Raw genomic sequence first — 27,701 nt, 5'->3', positions numbered from 1 at the left:
TGGTAAAAAAAAACCCAACACAAACCAGCAACCTCACCAATGCAATGCAAACTAGTCAAAACAATCCCAAACTAATACAGGTGCATGGTGAAAAGGAAGAAAAATAACACAGATATCAGAAATTACCAACTAGAAATAATTGCTAAGAGTTCAGAAAAATATATTTTAAAATCAATAGGAAGAGCTATATTAACATTGCACTGATTTTGATGAGACAAATTTGCTGCTCATATTTGTGTCAATTTCTTGTATGTGAATATTGACCTTAATAGGCATTTTGTCTTATCATTAAAAATTATATTTACCTGCTCCCTAATGAAACTTATTCTAACAGAGGTGGCAGAGTAAAAGCTGTAGAAGTAGCAGACTTACGGACAGAATATAATCAAGGTTATTTGTGTTGCAAGGAGAAACAGACAGGAAAAAAGGTTAAAAAAAAGAGAAAGGGAGTGATACAAGGAGGTGCAAAATAGACCAGGAGCTGGAACAGAAAGGGATCATGATGGCAAGAGAAGATGTTAAATGAGGAAAGTAGATAAAAAATTCTACTTGTGAGGTGAGAAGAAAGAGAAAGCTAAAGAAAAGGTATGAGCAACTGAAAGCAAGCTGAACTGAAGAGGAAAAATCACAGCATATTTAATTAGTTATCATTTGAAAGAAATTGATGGCTTCTCGTATCAGTTAGCACATACTCTGTAACATCCTTCAAGTCCTCAACGGGAAAGGAGACCCATTCTGTTAGACACTAGATAGCAGCAAGGACTCATCTTAACACTTCTGCTCTGCTGGGCTTCTTTGAGTGAAATCAACCTCTTTTCACAAGTATCTTCTTTCTGATCATAAATTCTAGCTCTAAGTTTACATTTTCCTTTTCCTTTTACGAAGATTATTTTTTTCATCTGAGAAAGATGGTTAAGAGTTTACTTTGTTCTGGATTATTTGTTCACTCTCCAACTACTGTTTTATGAACCCACCCTCTTATATTAGAAATTTCTTCTGCTGATCATGACTGGGATGAGCAATCTTTCTACACAGAAACATAGTGAAGCTACCTTTCATTTTTTCTTCCTAAAATGGTATCAAGAAGCTGCTGTAAGTATGGGTTCAGTCTGCTTCAGTCCTGTACATTTAATCTCCGTTGCTTGTGGTAGAAGATCAATTTTTCCCTCCTTATTCAGACCAAAAGTCTTTTGGAAATCACCAGAAGATTTGTTTGAATGTGGCCTGTATTTCAGACACAGAGGTAACATTTTAGAGCTAACTTCAGGACAGAAGACTAAAGGGATAGATCTGAATGATGAAATGGAACTTGGAAGTACTTGGAACACTGCAAGAAAACCCAAAATCAAGTATTTTAAGTTCTAATTGGAATGCACCCAGAACTAGCAAAATGTTTCAGTCAGGAGTAAAGGGTGAGAAAGGCTTTGGGAAGTTCCAGCAAAAGCTGAGATTTGATTAAGGCTAATCTTCAAGTTCCCCCACCCACATATGTCACCTGATATTCAAAAATACGCACAGAAAACAGAAACTGTATGGAAGATTTTAGTTTCAGCTGCATTTCCTAGCCTTACTTAAGGACCACAATGAAATGACAGAAGTTAATCTCATTGGTTCTCTTAGAAAGCAGGAATTTTCTCTTCTAGAAGGCTGCAGCGTAAGGAAAGATGCATTTTTTAAAGGCTGCCCTTTAAAAGGCAAAGCAGTAAAACCTGTTGGTATTTTTCTTTAATTTCTGCTTAAATCCCTATATTCATTCAAAAGAGCAGATGTCCAGTTAGGCTTTGGAAATGTGTAATAAAATATATTCCTGGCTGCAAAGATATTACGATCAGCATAAGCAGATGAAGAAAGGTAAGAGCGAGGAAAGAGCGTTACCCCATTTTCCTCAGGTGTGGTTTTTAGCATAGCCTTTAGATACGTTTACCCTTTAGACTTCAATAGGTAGATGGATACCAAAGGCAGCTTTAAATAAAGAATTTTGCTTTCACAATGTAAAGTAGATGTTTCAAAGTCTTCTTTTATTCCAGTTGAACTGCTGTTGTCTCTGAACTAATTCATGTGAAGCTCTGCCCTCTAGACCCACTGAAATGCAGGAAATAACCCCAGGTTTTATGAACCTCGAATCCAGTATCTTTGCTGCCACCCTTCCTGTCACCCAGTAATAAAGATGGGACAGGAGATCTGGGAAGAGAGCTAAGATCATGGAATGAATGTTCTGTTTTTGCTTACAGAAATGATATTTAATTAACTAAGGAGATGAACTATTTTAACAAAAGGAAAAATAATAATGGTAAGCAAAAAAATTGTGATACTGTAGAATATCTTAAGTAAGTCATGAAAAACTGCAGAGAAAAAATCACACAAAATCATGTATAGAAGTAGATATAATACCAAATATAAGACTTAGGTCTCTGGATCCCTATCTTAGATCCTTGGTGACTGAAAGGAAGGGATACGTGTAAGAGATCTGATGTATAAAGGAACTGCAGCATTTAGATACAGCTTAATATGTAGGTTTACAGAGCTGGATAAGTAAAAGATGGCACGTAACAGTGAGACTGAGCTGAAGATGTGCCTGTTGTCTTGATGAGTGAGAATGTGGAGAAGAATTTTGGGAGAACAGCTTAAGGTTCTGTGTTGTCTTTAAAGCTGATGGCTAGACATCTTGAGAAAATACTGAAACAGGGTATTCCTTAGGATGGCAGAGGAAAGGCCCAAGGAAAACATTGTGAAAGGCTAAGGCTAGCAGGGGAGAGCTTGTATATTGTATAGCTGCGTTTTTGTGTGAGATCCCTTAGCAGTAAATGGTATAAGAGAAAAAGAAGCAGAATCATTGAGTCCGAGACTAACTGAGGTTGGAAGGGATCTCTGGAGGTCACTTCGTCCAAGCTCCTGCTCAAAACAGGGTGCATGTTACAGTCAGATCAGGTTGCTTAGGCTTTGCCCAGTTGGGTTTTGGTTACACGCAGTCTCTCTGGGCACCTGTTGGAGTGCTTAACCACCCTCCCTGTGACCAGGCGTGAAACTCTAGAGGACTGTGTTGGATGCTGGAGAATGGTACAATCATTTAATTTTAAAAGGATGATTTCAGCACTAGGATAAAGTGCCAGGAGTTGTCAGTGAATGACGTTTCAGGACTGGCAGGTCAAAAGCAATTTCATATAAGTCCTTGAAGTATGGTACAGAAAGAGTTGAGACTTCTCTAAAAAACTTCTATGAGCTCTAGGGATAAGAACTTAAGTTTATTTACATTGGTAGATAGTTAATTCTTAAGTGATTTTGCAGATGTTATCTCTTTCAGTGGTTGACCTGCCCATATTTCTAACCCAGGTTTATGTCCCCATCTGTCTGAAATGTTCATGGTCAGATACCTTTCCTAATGTTTAAAACATTCTGGGGAATGAGAGCCAGAATTAAAAAGAAGGATTTAATTTAGCCAGAATGCCTTCAACAGTGGGGTCTTCTGTTTGGAGATTCTTTTTGGCTTTCAAAATTGTACAAGATGAAATGCCTCATAGTGCGCAACCATCACCCAAAACCAAAGTCAATAAAAACACTGTCAATTTTGGTGGAAGCAGAGTTAGGCTGACACTTTGTGGTTTTGAAAATTCTACCCATAGATGACAATTGAAACTACTCAGAATATTAACTGTGATGGAAAAAATGCATAAGTAATAATATTTGAGACTAGGAGTTACATCTCACAATCTACTAATGCCGTGTACTTGTGTAGGTGCCGGACCAAGTCAGTTTTCTCATCTCTGTGCCACACACAGAGTGACACCCTGCCCAAGGCAAGGCAGAACTACTTTATTATCAAAGGGTGTCTCAGGGGGCCACAAAATAATGAAACGATAACTTGAATGTCACAAGCACACAACAAGCATGCAAAGCATGCAGCAGGCTTCCAGCTGAACAGCAACCTGGATGTTTATTCAGCTGGTAATTAAAATTTCGTAGTAGAAGTAGTACACTCCAGGTCCTAGGAAGACACTTGCACCTTATGTAAGTTCCAGATTACTACAGCGGGAGTGCACTGTAGTTCCTCACAAATTATGCATCTAGGCTTCCCTGCCAAGGTGGAATAGTGAACACAAGTGAAACAATAGTGAACACAAGTGAAATAGGAACAGTTGTGTTTTGAGGTCAAACTCCAGTCAAGCTGATGTTAGGATGCAGCTAAGGTGGGTACCTGATCTCAGGAACTGGATAGTTTCCTTCTGTTTCTTCATCGAGAAGTAACTTGAGGGGCTGTCTCTCATTTCCAAGATGTGTAGTGCTTCTGACTTCGCTGCTGCCCACATAACTGTCACTCTTTCTCCTGCATTTTTGTTTAAATCACAAGTTTCTCTCTGGTCAGCCACAAACCAAGATCGTGATAGTCACTGAAGGCTCACTAAAGCGAGATCTGCGTCTAAAGTCAAGAAGAGCCGAAGGCCAGTTTAAATGTGACTTTGTTCTGAAGTCACCATGGAAGAATTCCACCTTCTGTAGGAACAGATGACATTGTCACTTGCACTGGTGACCAGAGAAGGTGGTTTCCCCTGGTTTTATCTCTGCCCAGCTTGTAGTTGTGACCAGCTAAGGGAGGCAATAGTCGATTCAGTTCTGTGTGAAAAAATTTCAGTCTTTTGCAGCAAGGACTTCCGCAGCTTGACTCACTGTATACAGGAGCACTTCCTTTGTTTCGCATTATATTCCAGTCTCTCTGAAAGCAGCGAGTTTGCACAGAAAATATTAAGGGACATAATGTGATCTTCTGGAGAAAAATTTCAAGAAGGAAAGGAGCCATCACGAACTTTAGAGATCAGGCTGGATTTATGCCATCATGTTATACTTGAAAATAAGCACATTTTGATGGGAAATACTAAAGATGACAAATGTGAAACCCCGTTACTGGAAGCACTTTACAGAGTAAATCTGCCTTTGACATGTTAAGTCTGGCTGAATTCATAATGCTGAACAATGCCTTTGGTGAACTCCGTGAGCAGCCGATACTGCTGTAGATAGAAGATCCTTACTTTGAGTCAAAGCTGAAGAACAAAGGAACAGTTGTACCGGGTCAGGCTGGTCAGATGGAATGTCCTTTTAGCCCTTTTCCAGTGGTGGCTGATGGCAGATGCCTAGTGGTGAATTAAAAGGTCAGGTAAGGATATAGTGACTTTTCCACAATCTTATCCTGTCCTTCAGTAATGTGTAGCTCATGGACTTCCATTGCCAGGGGCTTTCCTATTCAGTGATCCTTTATGGATTTTCCAGTTGCTTACTGAGCCCATACAGCACCCTTGTACGCACACTCTTTTGCAGCAAGGATTTTCCCAGTTTAGCTCAAAGTATAAAGGACCACTGCCTTTGTTCCAGCCTGCTCTGTGCATGTCCTACCTGATGCCCCTTAGTTCTTGTATCTGTGTGATACAATGTGACAGCCATTACCTATTCACTTTCCTGGCACCTACTTGAATAGATGTCTAAACACATCCTTCATCAGCCACCTTTGTTTCATGATGGAGTCTTCTGAGTCTGTATCTTATACGGCAGCATGTTCAACACCCCTGTAGGTAATATATGTACCTGTGAATTATTCCCAAGCTCCAAAGCTTCCACATGAACAGGTAGTTTGGAAGGAAGGTTTGAAAGGAAGGCTTACTGACTTGAGATGTGTTTTCCCCATAGAAAATGTTGATTACTTTTAAATAATAGTTTATTTTGATGGAAAATGATGAATTTGGTGGTAAAAGCATTGAAGTTTTAACAATACCCATCTTCATCTCTTTTCATCCCATTTCTTCCCATAAACTGGTTTAGAAAGTAGATATTTTGGTTTGCTTGAAAGCCCAACTTTACTTTTACACTGGAAACCAGTTTAGCTGGAAGAATTCAGCCACTCCTCTGGAAGAAAGGTCAAGAATCAAACTCCTCTGCATGGTGACTTTTGCTTTCAGTGGCTGATTCTAGGAGGGTGGAAATGAAGGTAAAAGGCAGACTCATAAAAAGGGAAGGAAGCAGTCAGCTGTAACTAATGTTTGACCCATCTACCCTTTATGTTTTATTCTCCTTCAGTTTGGTCTCTAGAGAATGAAAGTAAGGCTTGGAGCTGTGATTTGGGAGAAAGAAGGGGACTGGGAGGAACGGTGAGATGAGTGAGGGACAAAGATTAAGGGAAAGGATAAATGGGGAGTTGGATAAATATGTACTGCAGAAACAGGGTAATCTTGCTTTCACATATGCCAAAAACTTGTGCTTTGGCTGTTGGATTGACTAATGATTCATCACTGCAACAAAATAAAGAATTTTCTTCCTCATTCTGGCTTTGCCACATGAGCAGAGGAAATCAACTTCTTGATTTTAACACTTGGCATCACAGTTTTCAGTAGACAATCAAGTATGCATTGAAAGTGCCAGACTAATGGCACAGAGACCAAAATCCTGTGTAACCACAGAAAGGCTCACAGAGGCAGCAGCAATGTAGACTTCCCAAACATCGACATACAGTAGTCTTATTCTGAGGGAATCACTTCTTCCTTCTTTCCATCCATCCATCCATCCATCCATCCATCCATCCATCCATCCATCCATCCATCCATCCACCCATCCACCCATCCATCCATCCATCCATCCACCCATCCATCCATCCATCCATCCATCCATCCATCCATCCATCCATCCATCCATCCACCCATCCATCCACAGGACTAGAAATGGTTAAGTGACCTTTTCTGTGTCAGCAACTTGTCAGAAAACTTGCAGACTTAGAAGGGCTACAGCTCTATTCATTTCAGTGAATGTTGTTTTTGATGGACTGGAGCTGGCTGACTGTCACCTTTTGGTTTTTAGAAGAACATCACCTATGTGAGGAGTTTCTGAAGACAGAGACATACAGTAGTTTGATTTGACTCAGCAAAATCAACCCCTTTTATGAAAGGTCTATTTCAGATTTCTTTTGTGGGTAGAGAGGCAATGAATGTGCATCATCGACAGGATGTCATAGGTCCTGTTCCTTCAGAGTTGGTGCTTTGCCTTGTTCTGTTTTCTGACGAACTACAGAAAACATTATTTCCTGTCACTTACATTTTAAAATAATCCCCACTGTCAGAGTGAATAAACCAAAAGAGGTCTGCGTGTTTCAGGCAGCACCCTGCTGCTATATAGATTGCCCACCAAAACGTCAAATGGAAATACTTTTTTTCTGTTTGATCACTCCTGTGGGTGTCAGTTACATATAAGCGGAGGAGGCTTTAACAAGGAGAGGGCAGAAGAGCCAGTGGAACAGCTGCTACCTCTTTGTCTTCTGTGTGAACTTTTTTCCCTTGGGCTTCTTGGGACTGGTATTTCAAGCAGCATAAGCTATTGCCACCTGGACTAGCACCAGCTCTGCTGCTCAGCTGTGAGTCGCAGCAGCACACATAGCAGAAATATGTCTTGGGAAAGTCACAGCAGCAACTACCTACCTCAGGGAACATGTATCCCAGTACCTAACTTCCACTAGCCCTCCGCCTTCCTACATCCTTTCTACTGAAGACTCTTCTTTCAGAAAAGACAACATATAAAGTGGCATGTGGAAACATTAATTTGCTCATACCTAATGTTGCTTCTGTTTTCTGTATTGGAGGTGCCGACATATTTGATTAATATAGATGCTAGCCTTTTGCGAATACATCTGTCATAATCCTGCTGACCCCAAGATGTGGAATGAAGGTGAATCTGGTGAAGATGTTTAGATTCAATGCATTGGGTTTGTGAAAGTCTTCAGGTTTGGAAAATATGCAGTTGTTTTTTAGCTCTGGCTTTTCAGGCATGTTTTCTGAGCACTGAAACTCTGGAAACACTTCCAGGAAAAGGGATCTTGTGGTCCAGCTGCACCAGCTCATTTCTGAAAGCAGTTTTGTTCTATTAGCTTTTGTCTTTGTTATTTTTTTCCTACTGTGATATTTTATGCTCAGCCCTGCAGACAACTTGGTGCCATTAAACTGCAGCCACTCTATTCTGCGGTGCTTCCAATTTGCATGGAAAATTATTCATGTTAATAACTCTCCATTGTTCATGTCTTATCTTCCTAAGTCATGTCAGAGAGCTACACAATACAAGCCCTGCTGTCGAAAGGCTTCTGTACACTTTAAGGCAAGAAATGATTTGCCTTCAGTGAAGTCAAATGAATTCAAGGCTTTTAGAGACTTACGTAAAATCAGCCAGAATTCTTAATTTCTTCTCAGGTCACCTTGTCCACCTTTGCATCTGCTAGCACTCTGCACTTCTGCCTGTGCTACTGCTGAGCCTTGCCAGAGGGAGACCACTCGTCGTTCTGCAGGGCAATAGAAGGCATTCAGCTTCCAGTGTACTTTCTCAGTTGAGGCTGAGTTAAGATATTGATTACAGATATCACAATTCAGCGAACAAATTTTTTTTGGCCTACACTTGCATTTGCTACAAAGAGGTTTCCCTCTTCCTACAAACTGACAGGATAATTGCTGGTCATGTGAAGATACTGAGGATTTTAGGTTCATTGCCATTTTTCCTCATTTGTGTATGTTAGGTAATGCTCTGGAAAAAAAAAAAAGTATTTTTTTAGCAGTTAGGTTCATGAACATGTTTTCCTAATCTTCAAAGATGGCTGACATGCTTGTATTACAAGAAAAAAGCTAATATTTGTTGGGTATAATCGAAGCTACAGAAGTAACACTAATATAAGGTGCAATGTCTTGTGCGTAACTGCATAAAACTCTAACATGTTTTTCGAGTATAAGGGAGTGCTTTAAAAAACATCAAAGCATCTTTTCAGTTGCTGTTCAAAACCACTCTTGTTTCTCAGTTTTTAAGCACTATCACTCAGCACTGGTTTTGCTTCCTAATGTTGATTTGCTTTCAGCTGAGCTTTTGTTTCACAAACTTTGTGAAACACACCTGCTTAAACACTTCGGCAATATGGAGCAAATCTGAAAATGGCTCAGTATCTATTATTTCATAACTGAAACCCAGTCAGGTTTCTTTTGTATTTTAGTATGATATTGTAAGCCACACAGGAAACCTACCTTCATTTCTATAGTGACTTATTCTAGAATATTTGGTCAGATATTATCAACTATATAATATATTAAAATTACTCAGTGTTGGCACCACTCCTGAATACAAGCCCATCTACCTGCATTATAGCGCTAGTCAGATATTAAAAGAGTATACAATGAGTTTCATTTTCTGCGAGACAACAAATAAAGTAACCATCAAAGCAGGTGAAATGAAAATCAAATGAAAAAAAAAGACACTGTGAAATTTCCCGAGATGTCTTCTTTCTTTATTTACAAAAAGATTAGGTCAAGTGAATCTTTTTTGACAAATAGTGTTCGTTTCCTACTGAAATCATTGACAAAGCTTCACTGACTTCACTGGCAGCATAAGCTGTTCATGTTAGGCAGTAAAAATACAAACCCTGACTGTGCCTTTGTGGACTTCAGTGTAAATTTGCATTAACCCTACCCAAGCCTAGCTAGAGCTTGACCGTTGCATTCCCTCCAGGTGGGTTTGATGCTTTCTGAACAAAGTACAATTGTTCACAATGAAGAGACAGAAGTATTTTTGCTTACAGAACCAGATTCAAAGACATGAGTTAATCAAACAAAACTTAGTAAGTCTACTGATAAGCAGAACATCCAGCCTGTGTCATCAGCATTGCCAGACAGATTTCAGTGGAAACGTACTGCTTTTTCACAAGTAATGCTCTGTCAGATTACACAGTTTGCTTAGGTTAAGGGAAAGCTTAGACATAAGGAAGACTAAAAACTTTCTGGTCTCACAGACAAATACATCTCCTTGCTCCTCACCCTTCCCCCCATTCCAATTTCCCCCAGCATTTGTATAATAGTATTTTCCAGAAATCTTTTCACAGGATACCCCAAAAGGCTCATGAAAACCCCTCAGTGTGAAGGAAAGTCCTTTTGTGGATTAGAGGTGGTTAGAGGATGAAAACCAAAGGTGGGAGCTACTGATCATTTTTCACAATTAAAGGAAGTTGCAAGAGGAAGGCAGGGGAAGGAGCCCATGCGAGGTCCTGCATTGTCCAACACATTCACAAATGGGCTGGAAGAGATGGTGGATAGCCAAGACGGTGGATGGCTGATGATACAAAGTTGTTTCCAACAGTCAGAAGCAAAAGCTGCCTGAGAAAGTAGCACAGGGATCTCAAGTTATCAACTAACTGGGTAGTAAAATCGCAGAGAAAATACAATGCTGATAAATACAAAAAAATGCCTATGGGGAAAATACAGCCTTAATAAATGCAAACAATTCTGAATGAGCAGTTGTCACTCAAGAAAGAGATCTTGGAGTCACTGTAAATGTTAACATAAAAACACCAGCTTAACATTCAGACCAGGGACTGGGTGTGCCTTTGGCTCACAAACCTTACCTGCTTGTTGCCAGAAATCGGAAGATAAAAAAGGGAAAGGAACCCTCTGTACTCACCCTGTTTCTTGTTGGTGTCCACTGCTTGCCATTGTTGAGAGGAGATGTGGAGCTATACGGATCTTTGCTATGACCTAGAACAGCTGCTTTTACATGCGTATGTAAAATGAACTGTTTGAGAGAGTAGATTTAACCTGGAGTCACAAAGGAAAGTGAAACTATAAAGTATATAACCTGAGAACCCGTGTCTCAAGTTGTGCATGTAATCAAGTCCCAGACAAAGGACCAAAGGACCAGAACAAACAAACAAAAGCCTCAGAAGAGACCACAAGGAGACCATGAATTAACCCTTTACAGATTAGAAGCTTGCTGGGTGTTGCTGGTGCTTAAGCACAGGGGTTGACCGAGATTCCAAAATACCACAATAAAACATCACAGAAACACTTGAAGAGCTCCGAGACGGAAGTAAGCAATACATCCTGCAACTGCAAGGTGTCCAGCAGGTGCAGAAGGAGACAGACATCAGCTTAGTGAACAAAGTATATACAAGGAAGACAGTTTCAGTAGTTCGTCGCTTGGAAAGAGACACTGGTTGAAAACATCAATGAGCTGTCAACCTGGAAGCAAATGGGACCCATCCCAGACCAGTAATTCTTATCTTCTGTGACGTAAATTTACTGATGACTGTGCCTGTTGTGCTGGACAAGGCGTATGGGATATTTTAATGTCTGAAAATGTCTTCAGTTTAATAACTGTCTTTTATTTAATAACCCTCAATTCACACCATGTGCAGCAGAGTACAGGTTTACATATCAACATCAGATGTTCATCTGTACTTAACTGGGCCACATCACTGGAATGGTCTGTCAGCAGCCGATGCTTTGCTCAGCAGACACAGATCTCAATGGGAGGTGATGTTAGAAGAACACGGATTTGCAGAAGTATATGGAAGGGGAGAGAGATATAAAGGCAAACAGTAGACTTTGAAGTCCTGTCATTGCTGCTGCTTCCTGAGCTTGACATGATTCACATCCCCAAAGGTACTAAACAGTTGCTGAGAGTAGCTGCAATCATACTGATCCAGGCTGTCTCAGGTGGCCGTGAACTTAGAGAGATAACAGATTTTTTATTTTAACTTGCAGAAGGCAGGCAGGCAAGGGTATGCTGCTTAACCCGAGAACATCTTAGTGATTTACACCTATACACCCAAGGAGACATGCTTCTTGGCTCTAAGTGTGCTCGTGCTCTGCTTCCCACTCATCTGCTCTCAGCAGCCCCACAGCCCACTCACAGACAGCCCACTGAAGTGTCCTGGCCATGCAGAATCCCAGGTGCACTGGAGACATACCGCCAGGCTTTCTAGGTAACCAGGTAGCTTGGAAGCACTTTGGAGGGACTCTGTTGCCACAGTCAGGTAACTGCAGCAGGCAAAATAACCAAAGCAAATGAAAACTCTGCAAGAAAAATCAAGTAACTAACTCTGGATGAGAATATTGTTGTATCAAAAGCGAGCCACCATACAAGCAACAGTGCAAGGGCCTCAAGAGTAGCTGAATGTTCTCAGATCATGTAGTGAATATGCTGGAAATGTAAGTATTTGGATTGTGGTTTTCATAAGCGGTATTTAAGGGCTAGTGTCTTAGATATTGGTCAAGAAAATAAAATATGGAATAGAGAACTGTAGCTTTAACTCTTTTCAATTTTCCAAATACAGGAAATCTTAAGACATATCCCATTAAGCAGAAACTATTGGGAAAATGTCGTCAAAATAAAGATCTCTGCTCAACATCTTGGCTAGAGGCAGGCTGTGATTATTGAATACCACAGTCTACACTGAGTATCATGTGATGGTGGTGGGATGGGGAGTTATCTCCTGGCACTGACCACAGCTCCTTCTGCAGCTGATTCAAAGATTCCTGCTGACTTTGGCGGGTCACACCCTAATGGCTCTCAACTGATGGATGAACGTCTCAATGATGTTCACCAGGTGTCAGTGGGAACTTCAAAACTGACATCTTTCTGCTCTGAAGAGTTTTCATGGACTGTATATGAGAAGTCCAATGGATATTATGGTCTATTGGCTTCCCGCAGAGAGGCAGTGTGAAGGCTGTGTTCCCCTAGGATTACATAGGTATAAACTGGAAGCAGAGGTTAGGTTGTTGTAACATTATTTTTCCATTTGAGGATACACGTGTGCCCAGAGAAATGAATACATACCTAGCTTATCAAGGGAACGCATGTGGATATTTTCACTCACACTCAGCAATGGACTATTCTTAGTAACTAATAATATACATGTGCCTTGCAGCATGCTTTTTGATAGCCTTGTTTCTATTCTTTAGCGATCCGATATTTTACCATATTTCTAAAGAACCCTGGATTAAAAGAAAACATCTTACTCTTTTTATAACATGGCAGTATGTCACAGTGAAAACCAAACAGAGCTGCTGCTAGGACCAATTTCATTCTTATATATGCATTAGAGGTAAAGATGTCAAGTTGTCCTGGTAAATATGTGCAAGTCAAAGCAGTATAAATTAAAGGTTAGAACTGACTGCTATAAATGTTAAAGAAATTACATATTTGTAACCACTTAATCAGAATTGTCAAGGCCTATTATTTTTCATATATATCTGTTTCTATATGTTTAAATCAAACACCCCACAGCAATCCCAGTATCTGTACTTCATTTGCAAGCCATTGTGAGTTTTAAGGTGGATTCATTTTTTTTTTTAAAGCCTAAAATACATATAAACACAAGTAGCTGCTGGCAGGTTTAGAGACACAGAAGTGCAGTAATTTGGTACGTGGTTGCCATGGCAGCTAACCTACATCTAAATTATCCTATACGCCTTTCTCAGCCATTCTCTAGCATTGTTCCTCCTGTCTGAACTGTTGGTTGCTTTTTTTTTGAGACCTGCCTTCTGCAAAGCCCCTATTTGGCCTCATCTGCTGGCTCAGCCCTTTCATCCTGGCATACTCCATATTCTGTTGATAATATCCGTTAATGGAAGGGGAAGCGAGAGGAGTACGAGGCAGAAGGAGATGATGGTCTTGCAGCTACTCTGCCTGTTGAGAGCAGCTTCTCGAAAGCTGATTTTTGCTGCAGTAAACCACAGCGGTGACTCCCTTCAGTTTCAAGACATAAAGCTTGCTGCAACATCACTGATTTTGATGAAGTTACTGCAGATTCAGTGTGACATAACGAAAGCCAAATTTGGCCTTAAGACAATCAGTTTATCAAATGATGAATGAATGCTGTTCTGTGGATACACGGCAGTAAATCGGGGTGCTATCTCTTTTATCCAGAAAACAAGCTTTGAAGTGCTTTAGCAATGTTCAATACCAAGTAGAAATATTAAAAGAAAGGTCAATGAGTCCTCCAAGCTCTTTCAATTCCATTGACCTGCCTCTCAGCACAGTTAGAAAACAAGCCCAGTGCTAGTTATGAATTTTAAGGCTTCGTTATTTATTTCTGGTGAAAGAGTTGCTTTTTGTCAAATTGCTCTATTTTAGAGGAAAACCATTCCGCTGGCTATTTCTGAGCAATCATCCTTTTTATCTCCCTTCTTGCCACCTCTGAGAACTAAGTTGTGACGCCCCTTCAAGGGAACCCAGCCCAGGTCTTATCAGTTCCTGACAGAACATGGATAGCCGACATGCCTTCTGCCTATGGCTGAATGTGAGCTCAGGGTTTACAGAAAGTAAGATCAGAAGATAAGAAGTAGAGTGTACTTATTTACTTACTTTTAACACAGTAAGGTCAATGTACTGTCAAAGCAGAAGTTTTGTCTAATTTTTAAGAAGATTCAGTTTCAGTATCAGTTTGGTTGGTTGTTAGTTTTCAGGCAATTGCCTAGATGCTCGCTGCTGTGCAAGACTTGGCATTGCCAGAAACATTTATGTGCAAAGTCAAGAAGTGGGGATTACTCAATTTGTCATCCTCACATCGTAAAGAAGTAAAAAAATCCCCGGATTTGTAGGATTACAGGCCATGCTAAAGTGATCTCTTTTCAGGGATACTGAATACTATGAGATTCAGCAAGAGCTTTTTGCTCTTATTTTCTGTGTCAATTTATTCAGCCCAGTCATCTCAGGATAGCTTGCTTTTTGAAATGGACTTTCAAAATATTAAAACCAGTGCAGATACTAAGCACAAGGAATAAGATCTTGAGAAGTGACAATAAATAAACACTTTATGATGATTTAGGCTTGCTGAAGACCTGCCTCCGTAAATGCATTATGTGGTAGTTTATTAAACAACAGCTGAAAAACTAAAACAATCTGGTTTTGGAATAACTGGCAAGAGAGCCAGGTCTGGCAACAGTATCAGAATTCCCCTTCCAGACCTGTGGAGAGGAAAAGGATATATACTATACATCATGGTAAATGTTTTAGAGAGAAGTGGATTTCCTCCCCCTGCTTTTTAATCTTGGCATGTCACACCCTCCCACTCTAATTTTTGCTTTCACTGTAAAAAGCTGCATGCATGCAATAAAATTCTAATAAGGGAAAGCACTGCAGGCTGAAGTAGGCATCCTGAAGGGAGTCAAGAAACTTGAAAACGAAACAGAGAATCACACTTTCCATTCAGAAGAATGGGAATGTATGACGCTTCCCATTCAGAAAAATGTCAGATACAAAGATATATTTGTGTTCCACCTGTATTGCCTAATATAACATAACAATTTCACACAATTTGCCCATGCACAGTACTTTTCAGGGCTCTTTGCAAAGGTAAGAAATATTGTTATTACCTTTTTACAGATGGAGAAACTGAGTTATGGGGAAGTGAATTGATAAGCCCAGGCTTCCAGCATATTGACTGCAAGGCCTTCCAGTTACGATAGACCTCTTAGCACAACACAGATCCCTGCAGTTATCAGGGATATTATTTATTGTTTATCCTTTTGTCTCACAAAAAGAAACTACTTGCCAGAGTTGCTGACAGGAAATTCTTTCGCTTTGGGGGCACAATGTGTTTAGTAGTTATTATGGCAAGCTGTGATTCATACTGTTTGGACCTCAGTCATATTTTGCACGGCATGAGAATAAATTACATTCTGGAGAGCTTTGCCAATGAAATATTAAAGCCAGTATCTGTGATAAAGCTCACTGCAACGCTTTTCAGCAGTATTGAGGGGGCAGGGAGAAGTGCAGTACATTAAGTCAGATGGCTATCCTTCCTGGCCTTAGAGAGGCCACTCTGATGTTTTTGAGGCTGATAATGACATGCTACAGCCTCCTAACTCGGTGGAACCTCAGGGAAGGAGAGGTTCAGGAATGGTTCAAAAGCATAATCAGTGTCTCCCTGTTCTGCTGTGAGGTGAGCTGAGGCAGGGCCAGGCATAGTGCTAGGTCCAAGAGGCTGGGCGTGGTGGGGTCATGAGGTGAGGCCAAGGTCCTAATCCCAAACGATCCAGGTTGAAGCATGTGGTGGCTTCCTCCTGCCCTGCTGTCACAGTTCCATGTGGGAGACCCAGGTATACGGAAAGCAGCAGGGGCCAGCTCACACTGAGCCTCCCCTAACCTGGGTTGAGGTGTAGCTCGACAGTGCTCCCAGGGCCACCCAGTTCAGGTAGAGCAGAGGTGGCCTAGCCTCAGCAGTCCATGCTGCTTGCTTTCCTCTTACGACCCCAGGATAACATTACTCAGCAAACCTCTTGCTAGCACCCTGTCACTCGACACACCACTGTCATGGAAGCTGGCATCAAACTGCCTGCCAGCTGCAGACTGCTCAGGAGCTTGTCCTGCCTCAGCTGCCCTGGGCTGCACTCCTCCAGCAGCGCTGCTCCCGGGCGTGTTCCCTTCCCCTGAAATTTAAGCATCTGTGGTGATGACATGGCTGTTTCAAGGCAGCAAGAGTTTTCCAGCTTTCTAGGTAGTTAAACCTATGGCTTAACTTCTCTTGGCTTTCAAGCATGTCATTGGCTTCTATGGGAACAGCACCATTTTTGAAGAGGTAGCAATCTGATGACAAGCCACTGCTGAAGCAGCTGGTCCTGCTCCCTGGCTCTGTGCACTGGTCTAACCTCACGGGGACGAGGCTGTCACCCCCCAGCTTTCTATGGGGTTTGTTCTCTGAACAAGGTTGGTTGGGTCAGAGAGTCGTTGGGGGTTGCCTGAGGAAGGGGGCACAGAGGTACTGCTGAGGGTAGGTTGGATGTGCAACCACCTTTTTGGCAACAGCTGACATTTGATTGCAGTTGAAGGTTGTGAAATCATTCCCTTAGAGTTTGCTTGTACTGGCAACTGCTGCGTCTATGCAGGAGTCCCCCGTCACTCATCTGTCCATCATTTCAGAGTTAATCCATCAAGTATTACATGTCTGGCTTTGCTGCCTGTCAGCTTTACCCTGTTCTCCGTCCTTCCCCCTTCCACTGCCTATGTTGCGCTGCAGATGCCCCTGACTTTCCCAGTCCTACCGAAGCGTGCCCAACAAATGACATCTGGACATTACCTTTTATATGCATTCCACACTGATGCATCTATGAATGCATAGGGAACATGATGGCAGCTCCACAGCAGTGTCCTTCATGGTTTTGCATTTGAACCACTGAGGATTTCACTTTTTTTGGGTGGTTACTGTGCTTGTTAATGTTAATGGTTAGCAAAGAGATCTTCCATAGCAATATCCTGTCCCTGCATATTCAACCTGCGTGTTTCCCTTAGGCCTGTGCTGTATTCCCTATCACATTAGTGTTTCGGAGTAAATTTCCTTCACTGAGCACCAACTCCCCCATCGCCACACCTCCTCAAAACAAACCCCTGTGGCCACCGGGTTATGGCTGTACCCTGCCTTTAGCTGCATTTCTCTGTGCGCCAGGGAGCAAAGCACGGGCTGGGGAGGACGGAGCAGGGCGCCGCAGCTGCGCCTGGCCTGCCAGGCCTGCCGGGAGCATCTCCCCCTGCCCGAGGAGGGGCGGACCAGATGGCCTCCGGAGGCCCCTTCCCACCTCCGCAGCGCCATTCTGCCACGCTTGCTTCAGGCTACTTGCTTTCTCCTTTCGTTTGTCCCCGTTAAGGGCACGAGTGTCCTTGGTAGGTTGGGGCTCAGCGGGCCGGGGCACAGGTGGCTGGGACAGGTGGCTCGGCGCCGCCCCGCGCAGCCCGGGCCTCTCGCTGCGCCACGGGTCCCGCCTGGCCCCGGCCCCGGCCCCGGCCCGCTGTGAGGCGCGGGCTGGCGGGCGGGGGGCTGCAGCGGCGGCCCGGGCGCCTCCCGCCAGGCCCCTGCGGCCGCAACACGCTGGGTGCGGGAGCGCAGAGGCAGGCAGCACCGCCCGCAGCCCGCCGGCCGGCCGCGCCGTACCGCCCACCGCGCCGAACGCTGCGGCCGCCGGCGCTTACTCATCCCCTCAGGAATGGGGCGAGGCCGGGCCGCGCCGGCCGCTCGCCGGGTGCCGGCGGCCGCGGCAGGTGGGGGCAGGTCGGCGGCGCGGGGGGCGCTGGGACGCGTAGTTCCGGCGGGCGGGCGGCGGCGGGGCGGCGCGGCGGCGCGGACTACAGGCCCCAGGGCGGCCCGCGGCCGGCGCGGCGGGGCCGTGACCGCACGTGGGGGCGGCGGCGGGCGGCAGTTCCTGGTGGCGCGGCCCCGCGACTCGCCGCTCCCGGGGGCGGCCGAGCGGAAACCCGCCCCCAGCCGCCCGGCAGTCAGGAGAAAGCCCCGGCCAGGGCGGGGGGAGATGCGCCTCACCCTTCCCACCGGCGGCGAGCCGCGGCCGTCCTTAATTAACAATTAGCTGGTCCCCAGTCACCCCCGGCAAGCACTGTCCCATGCACGCCGACCCGCCGCCGGCAGCTCGCTAGCCCACGGCGCCTCGCGCGGCGCCGGCGTGCGGGTCGCTTAAGCCATGGGGAATGGCATGAACAAGGTAACGCCGCGCGTCGTTGTTCCCGTGCGGGAGTGCATGTGCGCGGGCGAGGCGCAGCGGTCCCCGCGGGTGGCGGTCCCTCCCCGCCGGCTGCCGCGGCGCCCCGTCCTTTGTCTCGGCCCCGGGCTGCGGGGCAGGTCTGCGGGCGCCCGCCCGAGGAACAAAGGCCGGGCAGGAGGGGCTTCTCCTGCGACCTCGGGGGTCCCCCGCCTCGGGGCGCGGGGGGAGGGAAGGGCGCCGTGGCTGCGCCGCTCCCTCGGGGCGCGCCTCCTTCCCGGCCGCAGCACGGTGGTTGCGGGGGGGGGGGGGGGGGTTAGGTTTCGGTGATGCTCGCCCGGGCTTCCCCTCCCCGGGCGAAGCGAGCCCCCAACGGCCGCTAACGGCCGCCGTGCCCCCCGGCGCCGTGCCTCAGCCAGCCGCAGCGCCGGGCCGGCCCCGCCGCCCTCCTCGCCTGCGTCCCCCGCTGCGGGCGGCCCGGGGCAGCGCCGGGCCGGCAGCCGGGGCGGCCCGGCGGGTCGAGCCGTTGAACTGCCCCACCGCTCGCTTCCCCCTCCCAAGAGCAGGGCGGGGGCTGCCCGCGCCCCCTCGGGGGCTGCGAGCTCCGAAGGCACAGGCGGTTGGTGCCGTGGGACGGGACGGCGCTCGGGGAGAGGGCAATGTTTTGCGGAGGGTGTTGGCTGTCTTGGCGGTGGGGGCTCATTGTAAGTGCCGGTTCCCCTGGCACGGCGTGGTAGTTATCGAGGGACAGCTGTGATTTTTCTCAGTATCTCCACCTCTGTTTTAAACCCAGGTTTGAAAGTGTGGTGGTAACTAGCCTTTTAAATATAGCTTACTACGAGGAACAGGAGTTGAGTCATCTCTTCTGACATCCTGCTTTGAGGACCTGGGTAGTAGCCTTGCTGTGAGCGTGGCCTCCACCAAAGCGGAGGGGAAGAGCTGGAAATAGCTCCTCGCAGGTTGCCCATGCCGGCCTTCCTCGCCCCTGGAAGTCGGACTGGTTGAGGCCCAGAGCGTTAGTGTGCCGGCTGGGAGGCGAAGCCTTTTCATCCTGTGGGCAGAGACATTGAAATAGAAACTTCAGGCAGTGGAAAGGCCTGGCCCGCCTGTTGGTCTGACCGAGTTAGCGGGTAGGAGGGAGAACCTCCTGCCGTCCTTCTCTCCATTTTTGGTTTCAAAGTCTGGGAATAATGTGATATGTAGCTATTCCTTGGAGGTACCTTCTAGGAGTGGCCAGTTAGGAAGAAACACAGCTGGAGAGACTTCTTTTAGACTTCTCCAATGTTTGTAGTATTTTTCTGGGAATGTTTGTAATTATCAAAACATTTAGAGGGACAGGATATGGGATGCTAAGGTTGCAGTCTGGGAGGCGAGCAGAAAGAAAAGTTCTCAATCCTTTGAAGCTTAGCATTCCTTGTCTGCATTATATCTTGCTGTGGTACCGTGTGGACAAGAATTGGCAGTCTGTGACTCTTGGCAGTTTGGTCGTTTTAATTCTGCCAAGCGGTGCCCCAACACATACCAGCCAGAGCTTTCAGGACAAGCATAGCACTATGATTTTTCTCTTCCCTCCTTATGGCTGTATCCAAGAGGATGAAACGTACACTTCAGGAGGAGCTGGCTCCTTTAAGGGAGGCTACAACCACATTGGGTACTGGCCATCAGGGTTTATTTTTGTAGGGGTCCTGCGTGTAGGTCTGGTACTTGCCACCTTCAGAATGTGCCCCTGGATCATCTGTTCCTTTTGATCTTGTGAGTCAGCGAACGCCGGAGGGGCGAGGGGAGGCATGGGTTCATCAGCACCGATGTTGAGGGGGTATTTGCTTGATTTTGTGTAGTCTATTGATACAAATTGCCTTAGTTTACAACTGAAGTGTGCTTTTTGTGGTGGAGCTATATGCAGATGGTAGGAGAAAATAAGCAGTTTATCCGATGGTGGATTATTTCATTTAGGGAATCTCTTTGTACTGACGCCAGGGGAAGAGGATTAGTGGTGACCTGTAATGGGTATGGTAAGGAAAAGCTCCAGAGACTGCTACAGCTGCTGTGGCTGCTCTTGGATGCTGAGCCTTTCACAGTGGCATCGTCCCCTCCTATTTTTCTGTCACATGATATTGATGTATTTTGTAGCAAATAGCAATCGCACCTGATGTTACGTGACCATTAGTGCTGGTCAGGGGCTGGAGTCCTGGCATTCTTTTTAGGTAGGGTTTTTCTTTTGCTGGTTTTCCCTGTAAAATTAGCTGTTCTTAGGTGGTTTTTTCCTTAAGCCTGCCCAAGCCTCCTGACTTATCTCAAATTAAACTGAAAGCAGTTGTTCAGAAATACCCTTCTTATTCTGCTCAGAAAAGAATTGGCTAGTGAGTGTGCATCAACACTACTGGTAATTTTCAGTGCTTTACACTTTTTTTTTTTTTTTTTTGTTTTTTACATCTTTTAGTACAGATTGAGTAATGGGATCTGACTTAAGATGCTGTCTGGGTGGCCTAATTTGTCTTCAGCCTTAATGTCTAACTTTGACTTGTACTCAAGGTTCAAGTTGAAGTCTGTAGTTGAAAATTACAAAGATGTTTTCGAGGACCTGAAGTCCAGTGGCCGAGCTGGTGATGAGAGATTGTAGTACTTGTATCCTATTCACAGATAATCAAATCTGCTTAGTGAAGAGTTTTTCCTGGCTTTTAGTTCACTTTCATCCTGTTACAGTTAACTGCTCATTATTCACGCAGACCCTTCCGAAAAAGGGTTGAGTGTTATCTCTACAAAAAGGGCAGATAAGTCCTGTTTGTTGCAGGAGTTGATTCTTAAGAAATGTAAATCAATGTGAAAAGTTTGAGCTGATGCAAACAGTTCTACTGAAGCCAGCAAAGCTGTGTCAGTTCATGTCAGCGTTCCTTGACCTGTGCCACTCTCCTGCACCACTGGAAAAGATGAGCTTGTCTGCTCCTTCTACAGCACCTGTCCGACTCAGCAGAAAGCCCGATGAACTTCTCTGGGGCACCAATCAGTGTTAGCACAACTAGAAACGGCATTGGGCAAGGAGTTACCTTTATCGTAAGCATGTGCACATGTAGGAAAGAGCAGCAAAGTAGCTCTCAAATCCATTTTCCAGAGAGGTGTATTCTCAGAGAGGTCTGATGAGAAGCATTAGCATCTGGAGCTACTGTTGTCCATTGCAGGGCTCCACCATTGCGCAAGGTGGAGAATGTGAACCGCTCTCATGCGAGGTATGAACCAAGACAGGTGTTGATGCCCTTATCTCTTGGTTGTGCATTCTTCTATATCTGTGTTTTAGTCTGTGGTCATTTTCTCAATGTTTCGGATGATATAAAGAGGCTACTGTTTTTATTCATAAAGCAGTGGTTGAAAAGTTCACAAAAACAAGCACCTTATTTTTCTTCTCTTCTGACTCCCACCCCTTCTCTCTCACACGCCCCTTGCAGCCATCGGTCTTCATTTTGTGCGGCCCAGAGTTGCAGTTACTGAAGGCAGTGTGAGATGACACAGCTGAAAGTTCCCAGCCATAGTGTAGTGCCGAAGTATTAGTCAGCATGGCACGAAGATTCACTTCTTTCCAGGTAGCTTTCACCCATAGTAATGTTTCTTGCTTCTAGAATGACTAGGACAACAGGGGTAACATCTGTCCTTGGTTGCAGTGTCCTAATTTCCTACCTAGCAAACAGTGTTGCTTCATGATGCACAAATGCAAACTTCTGGATTTTTCCGCCTTTGCTGACAGCCATCTAAGAAGCTTCATTTTTGCAACCCCCCATGTTTCTTGGTATCTTTAATTTATAATGTCTAACCTTAATGACTGTGACTGGAATTTAATATTTTTATCCTCTCTTGGGAGCACGTATTTAATGCAGAAATAATGTCCTGGAGTCTAAAATGCTATAGTCTGCAGCAGTGGTAGTGTGGTTTGAGATTTGTGTGGCAGATAGGAAATACCAGACAGCTATTTAAAAATACCAGGAAGGCTTTTTTCATTTTTTAATTTTTTTTAAGCTTAAGTTGGGGTGATCTGGTTGGTGAAATTAGTTAATAACTTGATTCTCTTTAGCTTCCGAGCATGCTTTTTGTTTGCAGAATTTGGCCCTTAGCAATGGCTGTTGGTTACTCCACTTTCTGGAGCAGCAGCTACAAGCTTCTGATTCCTAGCCTGGGATGGTGGCCTTTGAGCTGCACTTCTAGGAGAGTCATCAAGTGTGCTTAAAATAAAGAATCAGTCCATGAAACCATGAATCTTGCACATGCGGAAAGGGAGTGCAAGATTCCGTTGTCAGGGTTCTTTTCTTGACTTGATACCCTGGCATTGGAAACTATCCTGCTGATTTTTGCTGTCTTCATAGGAATGTCGAATTTGTATGTATGAAGAGGGAAGGAAAGGAGAGCAAGCTGTCTGAGCTGATCTGTGCAAAACTTAGAGGTGCCCGTTGGTACCAGACTAAAGAACCATCTTCTTGTCTAGCTGGTGTTGTCAAGCAGCCCATGGTTGGTAAGCAGTTGAGGGTACAGCAAGGCTCCCAGAGAAGTGATCTTTCAATATCGGTGGCAGAATTGAGCCCTGTGGTTAGAGCTGGTATGACTCGGCAGGGAGAGAGAAATCACCCAGCTAAGTTGAGAGGGAGGAATGTTTGCACAAACCAAAGCTGCAGGCAGTGTGAGAAGTGCTGCAGCCTTTCTGTTTTCTGCGCGGGTAGGTAAATGACAGTGAATGTGATGCTTTTATCGGATGAAAGCCCTGGAGTGAAGGCAGGTCAGAAGCTATTTTTCAGGCCCTTCTGTCGGCCTGCTAACCTTTCGGTGGTAAGCTGGGTCGCCTTTCAGCAGGAAGGCTGCAGTGAAATGTGCTGGGGCGATAATCCCCGATGAAAAGTCCTTCATGACTTTCGGAACTTCGCAGGTGCCGGGCTGAGCAAAATGGGTGGAGCTTTCCCTTTAAATAGCTGTGCCCCAGAGACTGTTGCTGCTGTTGTGGTGACACTTGGGTGTTGCTAAGGCTTTAGGAAGTCAGCGCTGACATATCTGTGTTGGTGGTATGCTCTGCATGCACTGAAGAAAAAATGGATTGTAGGGTTTCACCACCACCGTTCTGGTCTCTTCAAAGGATGTGGGTGTGGGTCAGAGACTTCAGGTGGCAGAGAACAAAATTCTTGGCCAGAAAACGTGTGTTCAGTGTGCCTGGGTTTTTTTCCTGTCCTTACTGCTGTTCCCAAGTTGGGAGGGTTATGAGAGGGTGGGAGGGGTAGCACTGTGGTGTCACCTGCCCCTGTGTCCATGCATGCATGTGTCCTCAGGCTGACCTTGAAACTCCCCAGTTAAAGAAAGTCCTGTAACTGAGACCTGTGCAGGCTTCTGGGAGTGTTGGGGTGGGTGGGTAGATCTGGGAGAGAAACATGCAACTCGTGAACTTTCATCAGTTCTCTTTCTACGTGAATACACGACCTGTTACATGCAGCGATTTCCTCTGTGGAGGAGCCCCACTGTGCTGCAGCCCTGACTTGCATGGTTTTGCACTTCAAAAGACCTGAAGGATGTAATTTTGTAATGCTTTGTCCAGCTTGCTTAGCAACTTTAGGCAAATCACCTTTCCTGTATGAAGTTTCATCATTAGTTAAAGGAGGGTAACTCTTAACCTGCTGTGGGGGGGGCAGGGGGAGGCATGTGTTGTGAGGCCCACTTTGTGTTTGTAAACCACTTTTGCTGGCCTTGGAGAGCCTCCGTTATGTGAGTCTGCATGATTCACAGCCCCCGGCTGTCAGTGGATGCTCTCAAAGCACGGTGTGCCTAGAGCTGTGTAGTTGGGAAGGTTGCAAAGAGGCACACAAAGTGTTGTCAGCGCTTTTTAGATTGCATTTGACATTAGTCTGCTAAAGTAGTATGTTCCATCCTGTATGCAAATTGAACTTTGTCAAATTGTCTTACCACAAGATATCTATATATGATACTATATTTCTTTCTCACAGATTCTGCCTGGCTTGTTCATTGGCAACTTTAAAGGTAAGATTAGTTTTATCATTATCTCTAGGATTACTTAGCAGGGGTCTTACGGTGGTGTTTCACAGGCCTACGGAATTCTCTGACATCTCTGCAGTTTCTTTAACCCCATCTTGCTTCATTTCTGGATTCACCTGGTAGCACTTGAAGAAGAACTTGTTTGTACTCTCGTCCATGTGCTGTGCTGCAAGTACTTTAAGAAAAGAAAAATGAATGCCATCTCCTCGGAGCATGCTTCAGCTGGAATTCCTAAACATTGGCCTGCCTTAAACGATTCCTGTGCTTGGCAGGCGAGCCCGCGTGCCAGACAGATTCTTTGTAAGGCTTATTTCAAGCCCTCCTTATAAGTAAAGGCTTAGTATGCCTCCTGCTTGTTGCTTACATTATTTTGGTTATTTATAACAACTGCTAAAGACTTCTGTTATCACTGCTTGCGAGACTGATAGGTCTGCAGGTTGCTGTCTGACCACTGATACTCGCACTGTCCATGTCGTGGATGTAAGGTTCTCTGGACCATTTTTCCTTTTTGCATGAGGTTTACTACTTGTGTACAGAAAGAGAGAACCATATTTAGAAAACACAGGAAACTTGTATGTAGACATTCAAATAAATAACCTGTTCTCAAAAGCGTTCTGTTAGTAGCAGTTCCAGCTGACTGTCCCTACTTGGAAGTAAACCAGTTGTACCAGTACAGTCATTTTGATACGTCTAGAGCCTGTATTTCCTATGCTTGGGTACAACAGCAAAGCAGGACTCATAGGGGCTGCTGTGATATCCTGTCCTTTCTGGTCTGTTAAGGCTGGACGATGTCTGCATTGGGTTTAGATTGTGCTGCACCTCCTCTCTGCCTCACGTCCACCCTTCCTTTCCTTCCCCTCCCTCCCCCCCAAAAAAAACCCCTGTGAATTCAGTGGATTTTGGCTGATTTACCTGCCTCTGGACCTGCTGACACATGTTGTTTGCCCAGTGCTTGCTGCCCCTTGGGAGGTGGAGCCAGTCGCCTTGAGAGGCAGCTTGGAGATAGGTGTGATGTTAAAAGCTGCCTTTTGCCACACTGGGATGCAAACATAGTACATCGGCTAGTGTGTAAGGGAGTTAATTGTGCCATGGTAAGGAAAATGAGATGCATTTGTACTGGTGGAAGTAGGTAATGAAAAGAGAATAAAGAAAGCAAGCACTGTATGGACCAGTGACAAAACTGACTTGGTCACAGCCATGTTGCTTCCTCTTTTTGATGCTTTTTCTTTTTTCCTGTCAAGTAATTTAGGAGACGAGTGGAATGGGAAGATGATTGAGAGTGGAGTCCTTTAGGTTTCAAGCTGCCTGGCAGGGTGGGCCCAGGGAACGTGGCTCTCAATCTGGCCCTCTCATTGTGGCCGTCCTGCTGGTAAGCCCGTGACAGCCCACTCAGGAGAGCGAAACTCAGCCAAAGCTATTTCTTGGTGCACTTCTGTTTTCAGCTGATAAACAGTTTGACCAGCTGAGGGGAGTTGGCCAAGGTTGTGGAGTGAGTCAGCATCCCTGCTGATGCCTGCCTGGGCCTGCGACCCTCTTGCTCTTGCTGCTCCGGCCACTCAGCTGTGCTCCTTGCAGATGGTCCTTAAATGGCTTGGCAGGACACTTACAGCATAGAGGCATGCACGTGAAGGTGGTGTGACTGGGCAGTGTTTCTGAAGGCTAGATGGAAAAAGCAAAGGCTGAAATGCTTCAGCTACCTCTGTGAAAGAGAATAAGGATGGGCTGGCTTTAATTTCAGTGTTTGTGTTAGGGAGTCTTTTTTTTAATTGATGAAAAACACAAAGTGTTTGTTTATTGTTGTGACCTTTGCTTAAGTTGCACTTAATCATTATGTTCTACTATCGTGAGTGTCTGTCATAATCTCAAATTAGCTAATGTACCTGGAGAGGAAGAGAGAATATCAGTGTTACAGTACTTCACTAAAACTAAAGGAAACTTAAATTCTCTTTCTGCATGCCCTGCCCCTCAAACTCCCTACTGCCTTGCTGCTTAAGAGCAATTGCAACAAGCTCTCTGTGCAATGAAGTCATCCCATTTAGGAACAGGCTGTTGGTTAATCACCCGTGTGTTTTTCTGGAGGAGTTCGATTACCATGTTCTTGGGGCATGTTCTGATTTGTGGCCCTTTTTCAGAAAGCAACTAATGAATTTTGAGGCTTCTGTAAAGGGGATCGTTGACTGAGAAATACTTAGCAGTGTGTGCAGTTGGGATTGGTTAGAGTATCCTGACTTGGGCAGCTGAAATGTCTCGATACTTTTAAAATGGGTTTACAAAATTATTTCCTGTAATGCACTTTTGAGCAGTCTCCTGTTTCTTCAGCTTGAGACTGATAGCTTGGACTGAATACAGCTGCATCTTGTCAGTTAGGAGAGTAACCCTGAATCCCTGGCATTGTGCGTCTTGCCCGGAGACAGGGCTGAGGCTCTGTGGCACCCTCCGGGTCTCATGCAAGGAGTGGAGGAGGGAGCTTTTCCAGGTGAGCCAGGGGAGTCTCTGAATCGCTCTGATCTGCCCTCCGGAGGATAGCCTCCCTCTGTTCTCCAGTGACTTCAGGGAGCCTGGGCAGGATTTCCATAGCTAGGTCAAGGACCATTCTGCACACACTCCGGGTGCTCTGCTGCATGGCAGACCTGTGGGGACACTGGTGGGCTGGGAGGGGGCACAGCTGCTGGAGATGGGTGCCTTTGTGCTGAGTGAAAAAGCAGTATGTTAAAGATGTTAAACACTAATCCTGAAAGGAGGTGGTCTGGAGAAGGCATTCAGCGATTTTTCTGATAGGGAAATTATTATTCAATATTCAGCGATATTTCTATTTATGTATAGGGTTTCTTCCTGTCTTTTTTAGGCCTAATCAACTTAAAAGCAATCCAGGACAGAGAAAGTGCAAACTGTTCTGCGTTTGACTGGGAGATAAACCAAGGCCCAAGAAAAACTTGTGAAATAAATCTGCAGCAGAAATGGGAATTGAGCTTCCTACTTGCGGTTTGTCTGCTGCTGCACAAACCTTTAGGCACATAGAACGAGGGAGGCTTTTGTAACCGCCTTAGGGTCTGTAGGGTAGGAACTTGTGCGTAGTCCTGATTATGGAAAGCACTGAAGTACATGCTGAAATCCCTCTAAGTCTGCAGGACTTGAGTATGTCTCTGGAAAACTTTCTGAAATAGCATAGACCTCAGCCTGTGTTTCGGTGCTTATTATGAGATCTATAAGCACCATTCTGCTCATCAATAGCACATTGAAATTGTGATGTGTTCCTGAGAGTGTGTTTGATATTGCACAGCTAGAGGGCAGAAATATTCAAGAAGAACCACAGATGTCCATACAAAATACCAAGACTGAGTTTGGTCTGAAAGCCCAGAAGGAAACAGAGCTTTCGGGCTTCTTCAGTGAAAGTTTAGGAGGAGTTAGTTCTTTGCAAATGGGTAG

General features: G+C 45.0%; 1 protein-coding gene and 2 long non-coding RNA genes across 12 annotated transcripts in view; 2 read left to right on the top strand and 1 right to left on the bottom strand.

Annotated features, from left to right (window-relative positions):
- Positions 1 to 15,507, top strand: part of LOC130146379 (uncharacterized) — a 43,066-nt gene extending 27,559 nt beyond the window's left edge. For 3 of the 4 annotated variants that reach the window (XR_008820879.1, XR_008820880.1, XR_008820878.1), the window contains one exon: positions 8,211 to 8,538. This is a non-coding gene — a long non-coding RNA (uncharacterized LOC130146379). Of the gene's footprint in view, positions 1 to 8,210; positions 8,539 to 9,863 lie in introns of those variants that run through there. The other variant, XR_008820881.1, reaches the window with a different exon arrangement.
- LOC130146380 (uncharacterized) lies at positions 9,265 to 17,178 on the bottom strand. Its single transcript, XR_008820882.1, has 2 exons — positions 10,453 to 17,178; positions 9,265 to 10,148 (listed from the first exon to the last, which is right to left on the bottom strand). It is a non-coding gene; the product is annotated as an uncharacterized LOC130146380 (long non-coding RNA).
- Positions 17,179 to 17,937: 759 nt separating this feature from the next.
- DUSP22 (dual specificity phosphatase 22) overlaps positions 17,938 to 27,701 on the top strand; it is a 44,427-nt gene continuing 34,663 nt past the window's right edge. For 2 of the 7 annotated variants that reach the window (XM_056332458.1, XM_056332454.1), the window contains exons 1-2: positions 18,905 to 18,964; positions 24,227 to 24,260. In XM_056332458.1, the coding sequence (XP_056188433.1) occupies positions 18,920 to 18,964; positions 24,227 to 24,260 (79 nt within the window). In that variant the 5' untranslated portion in view covers positions 18,905 to 18,919. Of the gene's footprint in view, positions 18,264 to 18,904; positions 18,965 to 21,793; positions 21,836 to 24,226; positions 24,261 to 27,701 lie in introns of those variants that run through there. The other 5 variants (XM_056332459.1, XM_056332455.1, XM_056332457.1 and 2 more) reach the window with 4 other exon arrangements.

The sequence above is a fragment of the Falco biarmicus genome, chromosome 3 (genome assembly GCF_023638135.1).
Source record: "Falco biarmicus isolate bFalBia1 chromosome 3, bFalBia1.pri, whole genome shotgun sequence".
NCBI lineage: Eukaryota > Metazoa > Chordata > Aves > Falconiformes > Falconidae > Falco > Falco biarmicus.
The sequence above is the reverse complement of the archived record's forward strand: the minus strand, read 5'-3'. Positions and strand labels throughout refer to the sequence as shown.